This window comes from Cnephaeus nilssonii (assembly GCF_951640355.1).
Source record: "Cnephaeus nilssonii genome assembly, chromosome: 5".
Classification (NCBI taxonomy): Eukaryota; Metazoa; Chordata; class Mammalia; order Chiroptera; family Vespertilionidae; genus Cnephaeus; species Cnephaeus nilssonii.
This window is the reverse complement of record NC_137076.1, coordinates 88,011,479-88,035,300: the sequence shown is the minus strand read 5'-3', so window position 1 is coordinate 88,035,300 and position 23,822 is coordinate 88,011,479. Positions and strand designations below refer to the sequence as shown.

At 51.7% G+C, this 23,822-nt stretch overlaps 1 protein-coding gene across 1 annotated transcript in view; it reads right to left on the bottom strand.

Annotated features, from left to right (window-relative positions):
• Positions 1-23,822, bottom strand: part of PPARGC1B (PPARG coactivator 1 beta) — a 104,848-nt gene that overhangs the window by 25,530 nt on the left and 55,496 nt on the right. Inside the window, exons 2-3 of the mRNA XM_079771631.1 lie at positions 6,798-6,971; positions 196-411 (exon numbers count right to left, since the gene is read on the bottom strand). Coding sequence (XP_079627757.1) covers positions 196-411; positions 6,798-6,971 — 390 coding nt within the window. The remainder of the gene's footprint in view (positions 1-195; positions 412-6,797; positions 6,972-23,822) is intronic.

Below are 23,822 nucleotides of genomic sequence, written 5' to 3'. Positions count from 1 at the left end.
AACCCAGCTGTACGGGTGGTAAAGGTGAGGCCCAGGGAGGCCCCCCATCCAGGCTGTCTTCTGTGAACCCCATTGCCCCTGAGGCACGGAGACCTCTACAGGGGCTGCAGCCGGTTTCCCAAAACCCACCAGCCCTTCAACCAAGCACCACATCCCAGGCCACCACCGTCTCTTTGACTGGAAATAGGTTCTCACCAGTGAGAGCTCATCCACCTCTGGGGCCCTGGCCGGGGGGCTCTCCAGGGAGGGGCTGGGGGGCGCAGATGAGGGGGCAGGCGAAACGGAAGTGCAGGATGGTGTGTCTCCACCGTCCAGGGCCGGGAAGGCAGCCAGACCCACGTCATCTTCAGGGATGTCATCCAGGGTCTTGGTGAGCGCCGCCAGGAGGGCCTCATTCTCACTGTCGATTATCTGAAGTAGGGAGCATGGGTGGAGCAGAGAGGGAACACGGTTAGTCATACCTCGGCTCAGCGGTTTTCACGGCAGAAGCCTGCTGTGCACACGCAGCTGCACCATCATCACCCTCCTGCCAGACCCTCTAGGATGCTTCCCCCATCAGGTTCTCACAGAGTGCTGCGGTAGAAGATGCCCAGGAACTGTGTTATCAACTCCAAGAACCTCAGACGTTTAGGAGCAGGCAGCAGGAGAGAGGAAAATGGTCTTGCCCTGGGAGTCCCAGTCTGGGCTGTGCTCCACCAAGACCTGTCCCCCCTACCAAGGACAGCAGCTCTGCACCACAGCCTCCCGCATTCAACCCCTGGGACATAGCCCCGAGGCCGGTCTATGCCCCTGGTAGCAGCACCCCACTGCGGGTCCCAGCGGCTCTGACCCTTGGGTCCAGGCAGGCAGTGGAAAGGCTAGAAGCTTCAGGGTTCAACCACGACAAGGACAACCACAGCTACCATCTCCCTGCATGTTCCCAGGGCCTGCTTGCCTCACTCACTCACAGAGAGGTAGTTAGTATGGTGGTTAGGGGTTTGGGCTCTGGAGCTGAGGTTGAATCCCAGAACCCATACTTTTCAACCATGTGTCCTTAGGCAAGTTTCTTAGTTTTTTCACCTGTCAAATGGTAATACCTACTTCATAAGGTTATTATTGAGGACTAAATAAGTTAACATCTAAGTACTTATTACTACCACCACCACTACTACTACTTACTACTATAATTCATGTGATAATGGTGGTGATGATGATGATATGGTGGTGATGACGGTGATGGTGATGAAGATGATGACAGTGATGGTGATGGTGATGATGATGACATTGATAGTGCTGATGATAATAAAGATGATGATGGTGGTGGTGGTGGTGGTGGTAGCTACCATTCTTCCTTCATCTCTTTCCTCCCTCCCTTCCCCTAACACATACGGACTGAATGGCTACTCTGTGCCTGGCGCTGTCTGGGCACTGGTGACACAACATGCCAAGACCGGGACAGCCCCTCATGGAGCTTACACTCCCGTGGAGAAAAGAGTGAAACAAGGAAACAAACAAGATCATTTCAGGGAGCGCGGAAGGCTGGGAAGAAGATAAAAGGAAGCTGTGATGCAGAATAAGAACAGGGTGAAGATTCACAGGTTATTTTGGGGGTCAAAGAAGGCTGCGCTGAGCAGCTCAAACGTACACTAGGAGGCCTGAAAGATGAGAAGGCACCAGCCAGGCAGAAGGGGGAGGAACGAAGGCTCGAGGCAGAGGGAAAGGCAAGTACAAAAGGCCTGGGACAAAGAGTTTGGCTTTGTGAATACTGCCTCACAACAACCTGTAAGGGCGGGGTGCCATTCCAATCTCTGTCTCACAGTTGGGGAAACTGAGGCTCGTAGAGTTTGAGTGAGGTGTCCAAGGTCACACAGCAAATCCAGGACAGAGGCAGGGCACCGAGCACTCCACGCACAGATGAACCAGACCCTTCGTTCTCTGATGTCTACGATCCACAGCAAGGAGGGTCAGTGAGCAGGGGCCTGGACTGTGGGGCTCACCCTGCTTCTCGCCGAGGCAGCGAGGACCTCATTTAGTAATCCCTGGTCGCTGGGCCTGTTCTGGCAGCACATGCTGTCACATGATGCCTCCCCCAGCACGCTTTCCCATCCCAGGTCAGGCTGTTTATCCTTTCTTCAGGAAGTTCATCTGAAATACGCATCTCGTGACAGCCTTTTGGCCCCACTAAATCTGTTCCAGGCCTTGCAGCCGGAGCAGCAGCTGAGTGGTTCGAAGGGGGGCATGGGGAGAAGAGAACAAACGCGTTTGTCATTTTTGGAACACAGCTAAGAATAAAAGAAAGGTCAAAAGGAGGTTTTGCTTGGGCCTGACCCAAGCTCTGGGGATGGGGAGGACCAAGGGTAGATCTGGACCCGTGGACTCTGGCTCAAGAATGCAATGGAGCTCACTTGACTCCCCTCCCCCCACCCCCAACCCAAAGACCAGAGCCCCCTTGTTCCCAGAGCAATCTTGTCTAGCCTGACGGGGAGTTAAGGCCTTGGAACCTGGGGCTCAATGACCACTCTTGGGGCTGACCGCTCGGGGCTCTGATCTAAGCCTCACTGCTTTGCTGTAAAATGGGAAGCCATGATCCCTGGCCAGCCTCCCTCCAGTTCTACGAGGAAGGCAAGTCTGGAGGTCATGATGAAAGCGCTTCCATGCCCAGACAGATCCTGAAGCATGGGAGGCACCTGGGCAGATTTTTTGAGTGGAAGAATGAATGACCCACACGATGCATTCTGGCCACGAGGAGAGACTGAGATTAGGGTTTCAAAGAATAGATTCTAGAGGAATGTTACTCAGAAATGATGTCATCAAGCACTGGATGGAATGAGAATTCCCTTTCACAGAGGTGGCCGATGGCCCAGAGATACTATGAATTATCACGAATATCAGCTGATCCCTCTCGGATCACACAGAGACCAGGGATGTCAACCACGTGACCTAAGTGCTACCACGCCCCTCACTGCTCAGCAGATGTGGCTGTTCCTTCCTCGCCAGCATCTCTCTCTGCACAGCCTTCCAGGCAACAATGGCCAGTGCCGCCCAGGTGGCGCTCACAGGGAATCTTACTTGCTGTTCTTTTCAGGGTGGGGGAATGAAGGCCCAGGAAAGACACTTGTCAAGGTCACACAAGTCAGCCAGTCAGAGGAGGGGGTCAAGGACTTGCTGTGTGCCAGGCGCTGTGCTCAGACGGACACAAAAAGGCAGAGACCTCAAGAAGCCCCCAACAGGTTGGCATCAACAAAATGGCTAACCAAAGGCCTCCACCATCTCCTCAGCCCTCCCTGGGGAGAAAGGCTATTCCTGCCCACAGCATCATCCCATCAGCCCGGGAGGATAATACAGCACAGGGGGCTGTGCCACCCCGCTCCCCTTCCTGGCCCATTAGCTCGGCTCCCCCAGCTCTGCTTGGAAACGGAGTGTAAATTAATGGAGAGTTAATCAGCGGAGGAAGGGATATTAATAGACTCAGCCCCACCCCCAACCTTCCTGAGCTGGTTTCAAGCTAGAGGAAAGGCGTCTGTACGAAATCTGGGGGAAACGCTTCATTTTGGGCCTAGAGTGCTTGAAGGAATGTCACAGAACAGAATTTAGGCATCAGGGTGGGAAGGACACTCTGAAATCCTCTATTGTCTTGGGAGGGGATAAGGCGGGGGGGGGGGGGGCGGGGGGTTAACGGGAGCCTGGGAAACCCAGGAAATTCGCTTCCCCCTTTTTTACTGGGAGTTGGTCCATAGATTTCATCCGAATCTAAAGGACCCTGCGACTCTCCCCCAACAGATTAAGAACCACTGATTGAATCCATGCTCCCTCTTCATTGCTCACGTGGGGAAACTGAGGCCCAAACAAAGGAAGCTAGCTACTTGCCCAGGGCCACACGGCACAGCGTGAGAGAACAACCAAACGCCTGCTTCCTCCAAAAATGCTTACAAAGTGCCTGTGTGGCCCCAGCCCTAGGCCTCGGGGCAGACAGAGACATGGAAGGCACGGTCCCTGCCCCCGAGGCATTGTCCAACCTGTCCCAGTAGCTTGTTCTTCACTCTCCCGGTCTGTTTCCATAGCAATGGTGTCATTTGACTGTTAGTTCACACCTGTGACACAAGGCAGCACTGCTCTGAGTCCCACTGGTCGAGTGCGGAAGCTGCCCCAGCTAGTGGCAGGAGGGGGAAGAACCTATGGCCCCCGAGTCCCCGCTCAAGGTTGTGGACCGGCTCACACCTGGCCCTTGGTAGGAAAGAAACATTACAATCGGTGCCTTCATACGATTGAGTCCTGACAGTGGGTGAGGGCCCACACAGACGAATAAAATGCTGTTTGTCCTCCAAGGAGCTTGAAGTCTAAAGGACACATATAAACACACACGTGTGCACACATATGCACATACACACACACACACAAGATGCGAACCCATGAGAGGAAGTAACTGACCAAGTTCCTTGGAAAGAGCCAACATGAGAGCTGGGCACTGAAGGATGTAGTCATTTGGTAAATATGTATTAAGCCTGAGAAAGGGCCAGGCTCTGTGCAGAGCGCTGGGACTGTAACAATGCACAATGCCATCAGGTCCCCATGCTCATGGGGCTTACGAGGGGGCAGGGCGGGAATCAGGCACCGATCACATAATCACAGGCACAGAGGTGCATTAGTGTATAATGGGTGGAGCTGGCCTAGTCTTGGGAGCAGGTGGGGAGCACAGGCCAGCAAGGGGAGAGGGGCTGGGTGGGCAGAGTTCTGCAGAGTCCTAAGCATCTGTGAGGATTCTGCCTTCCTTGCCAGCTGGGAGCCCGGGGGGCCGCACCAAGCTGACTTGTGTCTGAGACCATGCCATGCACGTAGTAGGACCTTGGCAGGATCTTGCTAGTTGGACCGGCCAATCTCTGAGTAAGCAGGGGATGGTCTCCTTGCAGCATCTAAATCCCTCTCACTCATCAGTCTCCACACATAAAAGCATTTTCTGGAAGTTGGCGCCTTCTGAGGGAGGGAGCAGCATAGCGTAGGTCTCATTCCCTTTGTTCACGTAAAGAATGAAGGTCACCAGATGGAGCCAGACCTGGAGTCCAGCCCTGCTGGTCCTCACGGGGTTGGCAGAGAGGCTGGGTAGCAGTGAGGGGTGTGGGTTCCTAGGTTAGTCTACACCTTGACCCTTCCTAGCTGTGGGACCTTGGGCAAGTTACTTAACCTCTCTGAGCTTCACTGTCCTCACCTGTAAAATGGGTTATTAATAGTCCTTTACTTATATATCAGAATGGCCTGGGGGGAAAAATCAAACTCCTTACGTTAGCCCACAGACCCTGCATGATCTGGCCCTGCCTACCTCTCTGACTATCTCCTGGTCTCCCCTTAGCTTCTACCCCCGAGCCCTTCTGTTCCTGCTCCCCAGCTCTGCACTTACTGTTTCCTCTGTCCCTGCTCGTTGGTCTCCACGAGGCTCCTCCTCCTCACCGTTCAGCTGAGGCATCTCCTCCCTGAGGCCTTCCCTGACACCCAATCTTTAGAACCCCTTCTCATCCCAGTTCATTTCCTTTTGTGCCTCCAGTGCAATGACCACAGTTTATTTACGTGTCAGCTGATCCAGGATCTCTCTCCCCTCTAGGCTGCTCCGTGCACTGATGAACACAGTGCCTGACACACAGAGTGAGCTCGTAACCGTGTCTAGAGGCAATGATATCATCTTCCGGACCATCCAAGGTGACGCTATGGCGCACCTGCATGGCAAGTGGCACATAGGATGCTGCTGTTGTTATTACTACAGTGCCAGACAGGCGCAGGGAGCCAGGTCTCCTCCCCCGAGTCTTCATGGGGGAGCGCACTTCAAGGAGAGAATAATGAACTTGAATGTACCCATCACCCAGCCTCAACAACATGGCCAATCTCCTTTCATCTGTTACCCTCCAGGTCACCAACACACCCACACACGCAAATGCACGCAGAGCTTGCCTTATTCTTTTTTGTGTGGGAGTTCATTTGAGCCAAACTGATGACCTATGCCAGGAAGCCAGATCTCAAATGTTCCTGAGCTTGCTTTATTCTGAAGCAAACCTCAGGCATCCTAGTATTCCACGTTAGAGGGCTTCTTAAAGGAAACATCACCCAGTACGTGCCCCGGGGCTGGGAGCTCGCAGGATGAGAGGCGTATGTATACACAGCGGTTCTCAGCACTGCCTCTTTTAAAGACCCTCTAGGCTCCAGTTGAAAAATGGAGATAACTGTACTTATGTCTGAGAGTTGTTCAGAGAATTAAGTGAATTAATATACGCAAGCAGGGCAGTCCTGCCACGGAGCAGCTGCTCAGTAAATGTGAGGCATTCCCCTTATGGCATCATCGTGGCTATAAAGGCCTGGCTTGGGAGGCAGGCAGACTGGGTTTGAATCTAGCTCGTTACTGATTAGGTAATTGGCCCTGGCGACATGCCTTCAACCCCCCGAGCCTCAGTCTCCTCATCTGCAAAATGGGGAAATAATCATGCCTGCCTCACAGGAGAGAGAAGAGAATTGAGTAAGATATCACAGGGAAGGGAGGACTTGGAACCTGCCCTGACCCACAGAGGGACTGGGTTCTGATTGGGATTGGTGGGGAGCGGGGGATAGAGGGAGCAGCTCTTCCCAACCCTCACTTTCCAGAGGCCTGGCAAGGATGAGAGCTGCCGAAGATCAAGTGCAGATCCAGGGCAAGAGACACAGTCCTAAGAGCTTTGGTAGTCCCAGGAGGAGACCTCTTTGCGTGAGCAAGTGCAGAAGAAGGTGGTGTGAGCGGAGCCGGGCTTTCAGGGGCAGAGAGGGCCACGGCGGGGCAGGGGCAGCTGCGCGGGAGGTCATACCTGGAAAAGCTCCTGGTCGTCGGGGCTGTACTGGCTGGGCTCGGTATCGGAGCTCTCGGGGCACCACTGCAGCTCCCCGAAGCAGGTGGCCGAGTCGAAGTCGCTGACATCCAGCTGGGAGAGGTCAAGCTCTGGAAAGTCAGCGCAGAGTTGCTCCTCCTCGGACCCCACACCCTGAGGAGACAGGAAGGAGGGAGGCTGGTCAGAGCTGAGCTTGGCTAACCCCAAGCGGGGACCATCCTACTCATGATGCTGCCAGTCCGGCCGGACCTTCAGCCGCCCTTGGCCAAGGCCATTTTGCCAAATGACCAAGAAATGTCAAGTTCTGCCCCACTCTCTTGCATCTTTTGAATGTACCAGGAGCTAAGCCAGGCCCTGGCAGTACAATCCTGCCCGCTGTTCTCTCCCCTTCTCCTCTCACTCCTCTATATCCCTCAAGGCCCTGCCCACGTAGCACCTCTTTTCTCTTAGCAGCAATGTTTTGTTGAAAACTTCACGAGGATCTGTAAATAGAGACCTACTCCTTTCCGTGCCTGCCCCCAGCTGGAAGGAGATTTCTGGAAGACAACAATCCCTCCATATCCTATATAATAAAGAGGTAATATGCAAATTGGCCATCAGTCCAACACACAAGATGGCCACCCCCATGTGGACACAAGATGGCCACCACAAGATGGCCAGCAGGGGAGGGCAGTTGGGGGCAATCAGGCCTGCAGGGAAGGACAGCTGGGGGGGACCCAGGCCTGCAGGGGAGGGCAGTTGGGGGGGACCAGGCCTGTAGGGGAGAGCAGTTAGGAGGGACCAGGCTGGCAGGGGAGGGCAGTTAGGGGCAATCAGACCGGCAGGGGAGCAGTTAGGTGTCGGTCAGGCTGGCAGGGGAGTGGTTAGGGGGTGATCAGGCTGGCAGGCAGAAGCTGTTAGGGGCAATCAGGCAGGTGGGCAGGCGAGTGGTTGGGAGCCAGCAGTCCTGAATTGTGAGAGGGATGTCCCGGGATCGGGCCTAAACGGGCAGTCGGACATCCTCGAGGGGTCCCAGATTGGAGAGGGTGCAGGCTGGGCTGAGGGACACCCCCGCCCCCATGCATGAATTTCGTGCACCAGGCCTCTAGTTAATAATAAAGCAACAAATATCGAAATAATAATAATGGCGGATGTTATCGAGTGAGTACTATGTTGTGGACAAACACCCGTGTTCCCAGGGACTTTACAGGAATATCTGTAAAGTCTAAAATGTGGAAGACCACCCATTATTAGACAACATAAATAAAACTAGTATCACCTGTATCATGGACTCTTATGGTGCTGTTGAAGGGAACAAGGTAGCTGTATATACTCTTTAAGACATGTTAGACAAGAAACTAAACTGCAAAATACCCGTAGGCATTCCACATGTGTAAAGAGGAAAACCAGGCTACACGTTTCTCTGGGTACAATAACACGTATGCAACACACGGGAAAAGGTCTGGAAGGCCCTGAGCCCACCTGCCAGTGGGGGTGTGGACTCTGGTAGCAGCACTGCCTGAACCGGTGCTTCTCAAAGTGTGGTCCCAGGACCGGCGGTGTCAGCAGCAGCTGGACCATGTTAGAAATAATGCAGGTTCTCAGGCCCAACCCCCCTCCCCTTCCCCCCACCCCCCCTCCCCAATCAGAAGGCGATTGCTTTCTCACCCCCATCTCCCAAGTTTAACAGTTACCAATAGGAGGGCTCCTGCCAACTTGACCCTGAAATGGAATACCGTAGGCCCAGGGGTCTGGCGGACCTGAATCATGACCCCCGGTCAGCCGCTGTGAAACCCTGGGCCGGTCCCTTCACCTCCAAATCTCAGCTGCCTCACCTGTAAAATGGGAAACCCCTGCCTGCCTCATAAGGTTAAGATGAAAGAACGGTACAGCCTGGCTTGGCAAGTGCTCAAGCAATGGTAACTCACAGCAATAGTAACCAATTTTTTTTAAATAATAAAAACAACAGCATTTCATGGCAGGCAGAGGGGGCAGAACTGCATTCGAGAACAAAAAAAAAAAAGAGCTTATGTGACAGGAGAAATAGGTTTGGCGAGGCCTTTTCCTTAATTGTTCCCACTTACTAGGCCTCATAAATTATGAATAAATGTATATTATTAGCTCAACTTGACACAGGAAAAAGGCTTTTATCCGAATTTAGGTCAAATGTCTTAATTGGCATTTTGTAAGAGGCATGCATGGGTAGCACCAGAGCAAGCTTCTCTCGAGTGGCCCGTCCCCTGCTCAGGCCAGGGAGCACGGTGCTCGGGCAGCCTCTGCCTCCAGGGACACCCCAACCACCTGAGCCCTCCACCTGCCCAGCCCACGTGCATTCAACAACCACGAATACTGAGCACCGTGTCACCCCAGGCCCTGCCACCACCCTGACCACCACTCAACTGCCTCGGCCGCAGGGACATTTGGGTGGATTCTCAGTTCCCTCTTGGGGACTTCCTTAGATGGACAACTTGTTTGGTTTTAGTTTTTGGCTATTATGAAGTCTACAATATTTGTAAGCCTTTGTGTGGGCATATGTCTTTATTTCTCTTGGGTAAATACCTAGGAGTGGACTTGCTGGGTTCCATGGTAAGTGCGTGTGTGACTTACAAAAGCTACAACTTGTTTTCCAAAGAGGTTGTACCACTGGACATCTATCAACGGTGTGAGAGTTCCAGTTGCTCTACACCCTCACCAGCACTGGGCACTCACTCATTTTAATTGTAGCCATGCTAGTGGGTGCACTTAGTAAATGCTATGAGCCAGGCACAGTGACACAGAAGACTCAGTTCATTCCTTCACGAGTGGACATCTTTGTGGGGGAAGAAAACACATAAATATTTCATTATAGGTCATGGTAGTGCTGCTGAAACAAACCAGGTGCGCTGATGGAGGCTAACGGAGCGGGTATCTATCTTACTTTGGGGCGGGGCGGGGGGGGGGGGGCGGGCGGGCGGGTCAGGAAAGGCTTCCTGGAGGAGCCTATATCTGAGTTAACACTGGAAGGAGGAGCCAGGTGGTGGAAGAGGTGGGAAGAACGTTCCAGGCAGAGGGCCCAGCAAAGGCAGAGGCCCAAGTGGGGACCAAGCCCAGAGCAGGAGGCACTGACCAGATGCCTTCAGAGAGGCAGGTGGAGGCGGATCAGGTAGGGATTGTAAGAGATTTGGGGTTTGCTCCAAGTACGATGGGGGTGGGACCCGCTTAGAAGCAGGCAGATGGGTTCGGCTGGTATAGCATCCAAAAGAAGGGCAAGGAGGGACACAGGAGGGCCTGTGGAGTAGGCGGAGGGCCCAACGCAGAGACACAGGGTGCTGGGCAGCTGGGGCATCCCTGGCCAGCAAAACCCCCAGCAATAACCTCTGTGGGGAGCTATTCCTTTATGGTCAGGTCCCCTTCATCCCAGCAACAGAGCACCTGGCTCTGTAGGACTTGCTTCCTGAGGCTGAGCAATGACTTTATCATCAGACCCCCAGACAGGCCAGGAATCGGCAGCCCTGAGGGGCTGTCCCGGCGGGTTATTGTGGACAATTTGGGCTTCCGAGGCCCCTTCAAGAACCAAACAAAAGCGACGGAGAGCTTTGACGCTCTCCATGAAATACGTGTGTGCGATGCACACGTGTGCAAGGAATTGGTACTTAACTCGTAGGCCTTCAGAGATGCTGCCTAAGAACTCCTGTCTCCCTCCTTCACTCTGCAGACATGGAAACTGAGGCCCACGGAGGATAATGGATTCACTCGGGGTCACCCAGTGAGTATCCTTCCCATCAAAACCATGTCACCTCCTTCACAAACACCCATAAAATGCCCATGACTACTGCCCTTATTGATTACCCATAGCAGCTCGACACACTCCAAGTGTGTCCAGGACATAAAAATGCAGAAACCTCAGCTCTGCGGCCTTGTCGATTAGGGCTGAGGCCACTCTGGCGAAAAACCTTTAAGCACTGCATGAGCTGCGATCTCCCGGCCTTCTCCATATTTGGAGAGGTTTCTGAAGGGGCGCCGGGATGACCCAGTTCTCTCGGAAAGGTCTGACTTGAGGCCTTCTTGCTCTGTACCGGCGCCTGGGCGCCTGCCGGGGCCCCGCGGTGGAACTGGGAGGTCACAGCACAGGACCAGGCCACTGCTATTATTGAGCGCTCACTACCTGCCGAGGGCCACGCTGAGGGCAGTGCAGGCATCTTCCCATCAGATTCTTAAAACAACCCTTCAGGGCAGGTGTCCCAGTCCCCACGTGACTAATCAGGAAACTCGGAGATGGAGTCACTTGTATGAGCTTGCCGGGGCTTGAACAACAGAAACGGATGGCCTCACAGTCCCGAGGCCAGATGTGGGAGATCCAGGTGTTGGCTCCTGCTGAGGCCTGTCTCATGGGCTCGAGGACAGCTGTCTTACCCCTCTATCTATTCACATGTTTTTCCTCTATGTCTGTCTGTCCCGGTGTCAAATGTCCCCTTTTAATAAGGACACCAGTCATACAGGCTTAGGTGCCACCCTTGTGACCTCGTTCTAACTCGATTACCTCTGTAGAGACCCTATCTCCAAGTGAGGTCACATTCTGAGGTCCTGACGTCTTTTTTTTTTGGAGGGCACGATTCAACCCATAGCACCCAGGATCCCGGAAAGGTGAAGCTGAGGTTCAAATCCAACTCTCTTGGCTCCCTACAAAGCCTGCTATCATCCGACATCCTGCTTCTGAACGTGAGAAGGAACATTCAAGACCATTTATTCCCATTCAGAGATGGGGAGACAGAGCTTCAGACAAGGGCAGAGAAACACCCAAGTCACACCGCAGGTTCAGGGCTGAGCAGGACAGGTGTGGGGCTAGAAATGCTGTACTGTGCACCGGCCTCACCTGGACGGCCCCTCAGTCCCTCAGCCCCTCCCCCCGATAGGTCTGCTCACACCCCTGCCATGGGACCCATCTGGTTGCTGGGCCTTCCGCACCCATTTTTCCAGCAACACCACACCCTGCTCAGATAAGGGCCGTGGCTGCCCCAAGCCAGGGAGATAAATGCCCCTGGCAGTGAATTAATGGTGCTTCCTCCAGATTCACGTAAGTGGCTTCGTTGGAAGCCTGTGTATCTTGGTGGAAATCGATTCCCTGCTTAAGAAAGAATGCATCTTCCAGAGAAATTGGTGGCTCCCCTTTCCTGACTGCAATCAGCAGATCGCCTCGCTGAGTGCCTGGCCCAGCGAGCGTTTTCTGAGTTACTGAGTGGAAGGAAGCAGGAGGGGGAGGGGTGGCTACAGTGACAGAGCTTGGCTTCTGGGTCTGTCCCTCCTCACGATGCATCCTTCTATGAGTCACCGCCTCAGTCGGGTTCTCACTGCCCCTTCTGGAAAAGAGCACGTCAAACAGACAGACCATATGGACCCCTCTTGCTCAAGCATTTGATACAATTCTGATTGTGTCTAATCTCTGAAATCCACACAGGCTTAGAGGAGATGTTTAGGTAAAACAGCATTTAATGAACAAATAATTTACAGAGGGAAGTGAACGGTGCAGAGGGAAGGACTGTCTTGGAACGGAAAGAGGCCTAGACAAGGAGGACAAAGAACTAGCCCCTGGCTTTGCACTAACACTAGTCCTTTGAGGTCAGGACATACCTTTTGCCGCCTCAGTTTCTACTGACAAAATGGGGAGGAAAAAAGTCTCCTACCTCACAGGGATTTTACAAAGATAAAGTAACACGGGTAGGAGCCTCGCACGTGTCAGACACCCCAGCAATGACGGTCAGATACATCACTTGCAGTTGCCATTCAAGTGACATTCACAGCCATGGTCTCATTGGTACCTTCCCAAGATGCAGGAAGCAGTCAATGGTTGGCATCCCCATTTGACTGATGGGAAATCTGGGGCTCTCAGAGGGTCACTGCTTCTCGAATTTGTCTTCTGACCCTTCCCCTCAGTCCTAAACCTACCGGTTCTTTTATCCTGTGTCCCTTCAACCTCCACCAACCCCCCGACCCCAGTGTCATCAGCGCTCACAGTATCTGTCAAGTGATCATGACTCTATTTCCTGCTGAGCCTGAGCCTGCCCAACCTGGAGCCTTAGCAGCCACTACTCATGGATTAGACCTGGCCTGGTCTGGCCCTGTGGCCCTGTGACTTGCCTTCTAGGAAGGAAGTGCGGTGTATTCGTGAAGTCCCCACAAAGCCATTTCATTATACAATCTTCTCCTCCCACCTCTGCTCTTCGGCTGGCCCCCTACCTATGCCCTTCCCAGTGGTGGCAGCCCAAGCCACCCTACCCCTCTACCCGGGAGGTCCACAATCTGGCTAATTTATGTACTTCATCCAAGGACCACAACTGGTTGGATTGGTTCAGCGGTGATGGGAGGGAACACCAGGAATTTGCTGGAGCATTTGGACAAGGGGGCTGGAGAGGCGGGCAGTCATCTTTGTCACCACCCACGAAGAGCCTGACTAAGAACGAAGCCGGCACGGGGAATGCAGAACCACGACGTAGAGAGAGAGGTAGATTCCCCACATTAAACAAGTAACTTAAACACTTGGATCCAGCTGTGCCCGAGCCAGGCTAGTGCCCGTGCTCTGCAGTTTGTGAGTAAATTTCCTTTCTAGATTACATGCCAGTTGGAGTTACTGTCACCTATCAGTGAAAAAAGTGGTGACTAATTCATCTCTCTTACATTAAAAAAAAAAAAAATCTAATCTTTCCAATCTATTAACTTAGTTGAAAACTTCTAAAGAGGCTTCTAGGAGAACAGTAGGAAAAGTAATTGGTCTTAGCATCCTCTGAAATAAGACTCGGGAATCCTCAACACAAGGTCCGCTCCAGAAAAATTAAGTAGAAAACGGAGGGGCCCTGAGCCCAGCTTAAAAAAGCAAGAGCCTGAACTTAGAGATGAACCAGACCGTTGAAAGGATCTCCCACAAAAACACTCACACTTCAGCCTGACATTCAAGACCTTTCCCATGTGGAAGCATCTGGCCCCACACCTGCCGGCACAACCTCGTGATGCTCAGCCCTTTACAGTGCGGCCCCAAGCCCCAGCCATGCAGCTGTGAGGCGACCCCACAGAGGGTCACCAGATCTGGCGAGCGTGGGTTCTCCAGCCCAGAGAGCAAAATGGGGTGCAGTGTTCAGAACTGAGCTACAAGGCCAGGCCAGACCCAGCCAACCGGAGAGGATGGCAGTTACCAGTGACCTGGGGAGGGCAGCTCTGCCAGGTAGGCAGGGCAACAGGATGGAGGAAGTTGGGGTCCCAGTGCTGTGACATGCCAAACTGGCCCTGGGACATCTACCTCTGATGTGACAGAAGAACTACTTGGAGCTTGTTGAACTTTTTGGTGATTTGGGGGGCGGGAGGGGGGTGTTCTGTTATTTGCAGCCAATGCTAATCCTAACCAGGCCCCCTCTCAGGCCTTTGGTACAGCGGAAGCTCCCCTGACCAGCCTCCACCGAATCAACCAGCCAGGTTAAGCAACATCCTCCATCTCCTCCAGTAAAACCGTCCAAGGTGACCTGGAGCCGCAGGAGATGCTCTAGGTCAGTGGTCGGCAAACCGCAGCTCGCGAGCCACATGCGGCTCTTTGGCCCCTTGAGTGTGGCTCTTCCACAAAATACCACGTACCCTAATTAAGTTAATAACAATGTACCTACCTATATAGTTTAAGTTTAAAAAATTTGGCTCTCAAAAGAAATTTCAATCGTTGTACTGTTGATATTTGGCTCTGTTGTCTAATGAGTTTGCCGACCACTGCTCTAGGTCACTCGCACATCTGCTCCCACCACTGGGTTGTTTGTTTACTGGGAATCAGTTGTGTTTCTTCCCAAACCCATTGATTACTATAATTACAAAAATATAATTAAATGGTTCATACACAGAAAATACGAGTACAAAAGAAGCGATTTCAAGGGAAACTACGTTGAAGGCTGTGGAAGGATTCAATAAAGTTGAGATGTGTGTTTTTTTTAAAAAGTGCTGTGTCCAGCTGGTGTGGCTCAGTGGTTGAGCATCAACCTATGAACCAGGAGGTGACGGTTCGATTCCGGATCAGAGCACATGTCCGAGTTGCGGGCTCAGTTCTCAATCGGGGAAAGGTGCAGGAGGCAGCCAGTCAATGATTCTTTCTCATCATTGATGTCTCTCTCTCTCTCTCTCTCTCTCTCTCTCTCTCTCTCTCTCTCTCTCTCTCCTTTCCTCTCTGAAATCAATGAAAAGTATTTTTTAAAATATATTTTTTATTGATTTTTTACAGAGAGGAAGGGAGAGGGATAGAGAGTTAGGAACATCAATGAGAGAGCAACATCGATCAGCTGCCTCCTGCACAGCCCCCCACTAGGGATATGCCCGCAACCAAGGTACATGCCCTTGACCAGAATCAAACCCGGGACCTTTCATTCCACAGGCTGACGCTCTATCTCCTGAGCCAAACCAGTTAGGGCTAAAAATGTATTTTAAAAAATAAATAAAATATGCCCTAACCGGTTTGGCTCAGTGGATAGAGCGTCGGCCTGGGGACTGAAGGGTCCCAGGTTCGATTCCAGTCAAAGGCATGTACCTTGGTTGCGGGCACACCCCCAGTAGGGGGTGTGCAGGAGGCAGCTGATCAATGTTTCTAACTCTATTCCTCTCTCTTCCTCTCTGTAAAAAATCAATAAAATATATTTAAAAATAATAAAATAAAATTTAAAAGTGCTATAAAAGTATGTGCTGGTGAGATAATAGTAAAAGATTAGGAGAAATTGGCAAGGATCTGGAAGGACTCTGCACTCAGATTTGTTTGACAAGATCCTAAATTCTCGATCCCACTGACTGGATCCCCACTCTGGAACTGGGAGCCCTGGCATTGGGGGTGTAGTCTACGCAGAGACGTCCTGGATTTTCAGTGCCAGCACCAGTCTACAGCGAAAGACTGGCAAAATGAATGAACGTGACATACGGCTTCATTAAAAGATAATATTAGGTATTATGTTTTATGATTTTGTGTTTTCACTGACACTTCCCTCGGAATTCCCCTCCCTATACCTCCACCTCCAGCCACAGTTCCCACTCTCATCAGATAAGGTGACTATTGTATAGGATTCCCACCTCCACAGCACAGGAAATAAATCCGCACCATGGACTGCCACGCCGCAGAGCCAGGGGGCGGGGCCCTGGAAGAGCCTGCATTCTAGAGACTAACGCCTTATTTTGCAGGTGGAAAGGGCGAATGGGGAGTCACCCAAGATCCGCTTAGCCAGCTTCTTCCTGGCAGGGCCAGGACACGAACTGGGATCTTCAGGGTCCCCATCCAAAGCTCTTTCCAAAATGACCGGCCACTTCCTCAACGGCTGAGGCCTGAACACCAAAATGTTTTCTGTTAGATCTTTCCCCTTTTAAAGGCAAGGGAAAGTAAGACACGAGAGTCTCCTGGGACCGGTGTTCTCTTACTCAGGCATCTCCTTTCCCACTCCCTGTTGCCTGCAAGCAGCCCTTTATCCAATGTGTAAAGCCTCTTGTAGCGGTGCCCAGGTGAGGTTACCGAGGATGGATCAGCTCCTGGGTATCCTGGCAGCTGGCTGTGCAGAACCCAGACTCCTCTCCCAGGGCACTGATGTCTCAGAAGTTGTCATCAGCTATGCCTCCCTTCCCTCCTCCCCTGCCCCACTGCAGGTCCTGGTACATGTTGGGGCTGTATTTTAAGGGGTAAAGGCTGCCTCAGGCCTGGGAAGGTGGTGTGAGTTTCATTTTTTTAAAAAAACACAAAAAAAGCTTGAAATATACTCTGTGACACAAGCAAGCCAGCGAGCTAAGGTGTTTTGGGGCAGCGTAATACACACAATTGTATTCACCTGTGATTGCAGTCAATTTTATGCACTTGAATTCAAGGGCCTCTTGAATTCAAAAGAGAGTGGCAGGAGAAGTGCTTGGTAAACTGCAAAGCCTGTGAGGTATCCATTGTTAAGCTCTGTTGAGGCAGGGCCCCCTTGGCTCATCGCTTGCTGGTTATGGGGCATCTCCAGAGACCAGCTCCCTCAAGAACTGTAGGAAAGCTTGAGTTTCCACCCTGGGGCCTCTGTGCTGGCAGCTCCCTGGGCCTGCGCCACCTCCTCTGTCTTCCATCTTTGCACGGTTGGTCCCTTCTTATCATCCCCGGCCCAGATTAAGTGTCCTTCCCAGATGGGCCTTGCTGACCACCGTATGCTCAAGTGGCTACCCCATCTCCCTGACCCATCCCCCTGCTGTCATTCCCTCAATTAGTGCTTCTAATTCTCTGAGATCTACCCCTATTTCCCAGTATTTTAAAAAATGATGGCAAAGTCTACATGACAGAAAAGTTACCATTTTAACAAGCGTGTGACTCAGTGGTATTAAGTACATTCACATTGTTGTGCCACCGTCACCACCGCCCCGCTCCAGAACTTGCTCCACTTTTCAATTATCTACGTGGGTGTCGTTGCCTTCCCTAGAGAGTAGCTGCCTGTGAGCAGGGCCCATGTCGGTCTGGTTCCCTGCTGTTTCCCCAGTGCCTGGCATGATGCCCAGCACGTAGTAGGTGCTCAATCATCCAAGTGAAATAAACGTGGCGGCACCTCGTAAAGGGCAGTGCACAAAAGCAAGAGAACGCAACACAGACCTTTTGTCTGTAGATGAGGCCAAACGGCCTGGCAGCCTGTTACCAGACAACGCTGAGTTCTGTCCAGCTCCGGGGGGAGCAAAACCAACGAGAGCTACTTTGCTGGTTCCAGGCCCCTTTGCGAGGTCAAGAATGAAGATATCCGATCACACAAACCACCTGACATCGACACTCACCATTTCAGCACATCAGCTCTACCGAGAGCAACATTTTATCAGTCGCTGAAGGGCAGGCACAAAAATAGACTGCCAGGATCAAATGCCACCCTCAGCTGCTCTCCTGACACTCAGGGGGGGCTGCAAAGGCCTTAGCATATGAGGACCTGAGGCTGGGGACCCGGAGGGGGCTCCTCTGTCACGGGAGGCCCACAAAGATTGGAAGTGGGATCAGAGCCAGGATTAGGAGAGAAAGGCACCTGACTTGGGCACCAAAAAACTCAGTAGTCAAGACAGATCATATTTAATGCAATATTGTAAAAAATCAAAATCAATGCAAAATTAAAAAAACAAAACAAACACAAAATCCTGTGCTGAGCAAAATATCAAAATATAAAAAATTATGCTGAGCAAGATATCAAAATATAAAAAATTATGCTGAGCAAAATATCAAAATTCTCAGTAAAGATGGGGTCAGTGATACTGATTTTTCCTTTGGCTGTAGGCGCCTCTATACCCGGGCATGGCACTCTTATTGTTGCTATCCTTTTTCTTTCTTTTTTTTTTTTTTTAAATTTGGTATTTTTGTTCAGATTGGATATTTTGGCACCCATTGTTATTATTTTAAAAAGTTGCATTAAAATGGGATTTATCTTGATTACTGATGTTTTGGCATCTCTGTAAATTTTACGCCAGAGCCAAGGCATACTCCTTGACCTTACCCTAATCCTGGCCTGGGTGGAATGAGACAGTGAGAGTTACTATAGATGCAAGTGACTAAAATGATATTAGATCACATCCTAGATCACTCCGTGCCTCAGTTTCTGTATCTCTACAATGGGGTCCATAATTCCCTGGTTGTTGGGGAATGAACTGTTCCAGCCTGGTCCAATGAGGTATTTTGGATGGGAGAGTGTTTGGGAAAACTCTAACATGCTGTAAGGAACTATCATTAAACTTTTATCAAAGGTATAATCAATGATCCAACAAAGTGGTGAGTAGCATTCAGTTTTGCAAAATACTTGCCCTATTTATAAGGAAAGGAATAAAGTTTGATAAAGGAATAGATTTTGCTTAAGAAGAGAGAGAGAAGAGCAGATTCAAGGTTCTCCCTGCACCCAGGACATCCTACACCCCCCCTCCCACCGCCCATCGCACTCACTCGGGTTCTGATCCTCTTCCTGAAGTGAAGGAAGGCAGAGGGTACCACTGGCCCTGGGAAACCTGCCCATCCCACACTGACTGAAAGGGGCAGCCACCGACGTTCTAATCGAACGGTGGCAATCATCAACCGGCAGGCGCCTTCCTTTTGGAGTTTCCTCAAAATCTGAATATGCCCGGGGGGCAGGGGAACTGGCACATGCCAGCCATCCTCATGTGTCAGGTGGACGAAAAAAAGACCTGCCTTTGGATAATGAAAAATTTCTGGGAATGGAGAGTGATGACTTTGAACAACATTGTCTGTGGACTTACTGCCACTGAATTGCCCACTTAAAAATGGTCCAAATGGTAAATTTTATGTTGTGTATGTTTTACAACAATAAAATAAAAATAAATCTAAAAAAAGTGCCAGAGACCTAGAGAAAGAAAGAAAGAAAGAAAGAAAGAAAGAAAGAAAGAAAGAAAGAAAGAAAGAGAGAAAGAAAGAAAGAAAGAAAGAAAGAAAGAAAGAAAGAAAGAAAGAAAGAAAGAAAGAAAGAAAGAACCCAGCACACTCCGTCAGCAGGTGTTCTCTGGGGTCCTATAGTGTCCGTGTTCTTGGGTTCTATTTATGTGTCTCTTGCCCTGGCTGGCAGGGGAGGCTGAGGGAGTGGGGCCAGGACTCGGCTGGGAAGCCTTTTTTTTTTTTTTTTTTTAACCTGTTAACACTGTTATAAATAACCCAGAAAGAGGCAGAAAGGGGGTCCTGGCAGGAGAGTGAAGGTCAGGCAGCCCCTTCATGGCATTTGAGGAAATGTCATGCTCAACAGGCCAGCATGGTGCCAGCTCACATCTTCAGCCCAGAGCTGACTGTAGCCTTGCCATTGTGCCAGGAGCCCATGGGGTGGCCCTGCCACCCAGGAAGGGCAGCCCCAAGGTGGCTGGCTCCTGCGGGATCTGAGCAGAGAAGGGACTATCACATGGGTGAAAAGGCAGTAGATAGCTAAGGATTCCCCCAGCCCAGTGGACAGGGGCTGAAGTCAGCTCCCCAAGAATCCAGGACCAGGGTTCTGCCACTAATACACCAGTCTCGGCTCGTCAGCCAACACATGACCTGACCTGTGGAGAGATGACTCAGCAACATTCAACCCACAACTGCCCCTGCTGAGGCTGCTGCACAGCGTGGGAGCCAGGAGGGGCCTCACAGCCCATCTGGCCCTGTGGTTCCCACGCTGGGCTCCCAGGGGAACCCCCTGCAGAATCTCCACCCCCACAGCCCACCAGGACGTTGGGCTTTGAAGTGGGAGGGATTATGAGGAAGCTGATTAATTAGGTTTTCCATTTTTATGAACTAAAAACCATACAGGGCAACTCATCGTACTCTTATTTAGCCTGAGTGAATTGAACATTATGAACTTGGCAAAAAACAAATACATATAAAACCAAATTTCTATTTCTTTCTTACATATTAGAAATATGGTGACATTATATTTTGCACATGAATGCTATATCCTCCCATGCCCATGTACTCATAGCTATTATTCATACACACTATTTCATGGGCAATTTAAGGGCTTTACCTGGCTAATTTGAATCCTCAGACTAAGAAGCCATTCCCTCAGTAGCGGTATCCACCCACTCAAAGTGCCTGAGTGGCACATGGGAGCCCAGCAAAGTGGATATTTAAAATCCAGCCATTCTGCCCTGGCCCGGGAGCTCAGTTGGTTGGAGCATTGTCCTGCACACCAGAAATGTTTCTGGGCACACACCTAGGTTGCAGGTTTGATCCCCAGTCAGAGCGAATACAGGAGGCAACCAATCCATGTTTCTCTCTCACACTTCCTCTCTCTCTCAAATCAACTTTTAAAAAAGAAAGAAAACATATCCTCAGGTGAGAATTAAAAAAACTTTCTTTAATTCACCTATTTTAGCCCTGGCTAGGTGTGACTCAATTGGTTGGGCACTGTCCCTTGCACCAAAAGGTTGCTAGTTCGATTACGGGTCAGGGCACATGTCTGGGTTGTGGGCTCAAGCCCCAGGAAGGGGTGTGCAGGAGGCAGCTGATCAATGTTTTACTCTCACATTAATGTCTCTCTCTAAATACATTACTATTGTTTTAAATTCACCTGTTTTACAGAAGAAGCTAAGGCTCAGGAATGTAGCATGACTTTGCTAAGCAAAATGTGAATCCAGACTCAACCCCCAAATTCTTTGCTGCCACAACCTCCAGCCGTCTATCCAGGTTGACCACAGCTGATAATAACACAGTGGGGCAGGGGAAGAGAGCTCTGTCCCTTGCTCTGAGCAGGTTTATCTACTGAACTTTGAAATGGGGCGGAGGAGGTGTGTGTGTGTGGGGGGGGGGGGGGGGGGGGGAGAGTCTCAAAGCCCTGCTAGTACTTTGCAAGTCTTTATGAGTTTAGGAAGCCCAGGTAGCAAGTCGCTGGTTTGGACCACGGGAGAAAGAGCCACGGCAGGGGACACATCCACCATCGGCAGGGAGCTCGAGGCAGAGCTGAGACTAGAGATTGTTGCTCACTCTCCGCATAAAAGCCTTCCCTGACTTCTCACTGACAAAAACCTGAAGTCATCACTTGCCTGCAAGGCCCTGCACAGCCTGGGCCTGCCTCCTCTCCCACCATCTCCTGGATTCTCCCGCCCTCCCCGAGCGGCAGACAAAGCGGTCTTCTTCTCCCCTTGGGCCCCACCTGGGACACCTAGGCCACATACCCAGCATTCAGTCTCGGTGACAGAGTCCTTCCCCAACGTACCCCACCCGGTCACTGTAGATTGCATGGCCGTGTGTTAGCCACAGCATGAACCCAGGGACTGTCTGTGTCCCCTTAGAATGTAAGCTACGCGAAGGCAGGGTCCCGGGCTTGTCCTCTGTTGACTCCCAGCACCTGGAGTAGTACCTGGCACAGAGTAGGTGCTCACTAAACCTTTGTGGGGTAGGTGGGGGCAGGTGGTGGGTGAGTAGAGCTCCCATTTCCCAGGTCGGTTTGGGCATCTCTGCTTCACATTATTGTGATGCCTGCAAGGTCTCCCTCTCATGCACTCCCCTTTACTGGGGCGGGGGGGGGGGTGGGGTGGTGGTGCTGGTGGTGGTGGTGGTGGTGGAGGAGGAGTTGGTTTCCTTCCCCATCCATTTATTCCCTGATGGAAATTTCTGCCTTTCCTTTTCCAGTAGTCAGATGATGAGAATCCCAGATCTGTGAGCTCCCAGATAAAGCTGGTGGGAAACAGATTCTCTTGGGCCCCAGCAGGCCCTCCCTGGTCATGTGGTCAGTGAGGGCCAGAGAAGGGAGGCCAAGGAGGCCTGCTTAGCAGACCCCCACTGACTCCTGTCCCATGTAGCCACAGGTGAGTCTGCCTTATGTAAAAAAGCACGTTCACTGAGCACATAGAGTAAATGTATGTCAAACAAATAACACGTCTTCATTCCCTTCTTTCGTGTACCAGTGATGTGTCCCGTGGGGTGGTATTACCACAGAGTCCTTCCCCCCGCCCCCGCCCCAGGGCCAGGTCCTCTGTCTTATGCACTAGCGATGGAATTACAGGCACTGAACTGAAGAAGGGGAGCCATCTGACAATGCTTATCACCAACGCCTGACGGAAGGCAGGCAGGAAGTGTGGCGCTCTCAAATAGAGAACAGTGAGGTCTGTCAGGGAGTGAGGTTCCCGCCACCCCAGCACCTAAGTGCCACCTGAACCTGCTTCTCTGCCCTACTAGGTTTCTCCCACCTACTGAGATTGGGGGTCTTGGGGCTCATAAAAACCCTTTATGCTGTAAACTAGACATTCTCCCATTGGATCCTCAGAACAGGGCAGAGGTAAAGGCATTTTTCCGATGGGGATGCTGAAGTTCAGAGAGGGGAAGTAATTTGCCTAAAGTCACACAGCAAGTTAAAGAGGGACAATACTAGAACCCCGAGACCCCTGACTCCTAAATGAAGCAATAATGGAGAGCACTGATTGGGCGTCACAAGCCTGAATTTTCTGCCCTATTGGCATGGGGCCTCCATTCCCCACATTCCAACAATGGTCAGCCTTGGAGACCGTGGTCTGTCCGCACGGAGTCTGGGACATACAGAGTCAGCCTGGGATGTCTAAGCATGGTGGAAAGCCTGTGGAGGCGGCAGGCACTGAGGGATGGAGCGCCATGGTGGCACGCGTCTGCACCAATGTTGTTGAGGAGGCAGTCGAGGCGGGCGGGGAAGGGGGGGGGTGGGCGGGGGAGATCTGCCAGCTCCTTGTGATGCTACTCAAAGCGTGGTCCCCGGATCAGCAGCATCAGCCTCCCTGGAGCCTGTTCAGTTCCGCAGAATCTCACGCTGAGTCCCTGAACACCTGAATCAGAATCTGCATTTTAACAAGATTCCCCAGGTGACTCACATGCACAGTTTGGGAAGCAAAATATTTTAAATCAGGAGTCAGATCGTAGCATGTGACCTTGGGTCTGACACCTAAATCCTTTGAGCCCCAGTGTCCCCATCTGTAGCGTAGAGATGATGTGTACACCTCACGGGACCGCTGTGAGGGTTATGTAAGATCACGCATGCCCACAGCTTAGCCCAGTGCCTGGCAGGTAACAGCTGCCCGAATTGCCAGTTTCTTTCCTTCCTGGAAGACCAGGAGGGAGGAGGCCTCTGCTTCCATCCCACGTCCTGCCTGGACATCTGGGAGGTGAGGAAAGACCCCCATGGGGCAGCAACAGATGGGGACAGGGTGGGAGCAGAGGGAAAGAAGGAGAGGAAAGGAAATAAAGAAGCAAAATAAAAACAAGCAGCAGAGACCGTGTGACTCCCCAGGGGGCAGGCGACATGTGAAACCCAGAGATGTGGCCACTTCAGCTCATGTCTTAAAGCAGGGCTATCAAGCACTGCCAGAAACCAGGGGCTGGGAGGGAGGGATGAGCGAGGAAGGGCCATGGGGCTGTGTCCCTTCAGGTCACACATGACAATGTCTTTGCAGCTCAGCTCTGAACCAGTTCTCTGTGTGGCCAGGGCAGACCCGATGCTGAGGGTCACTACAGCCACAGACAGAAGCCGAGGGCTTGGGCCCCGAGGACACCAATCCCGGGGACTGTCAGCCCAGAGGAGCTGGACAGTGCAGGCTGAGCCATGTGATCTTCGCTGAGTGATT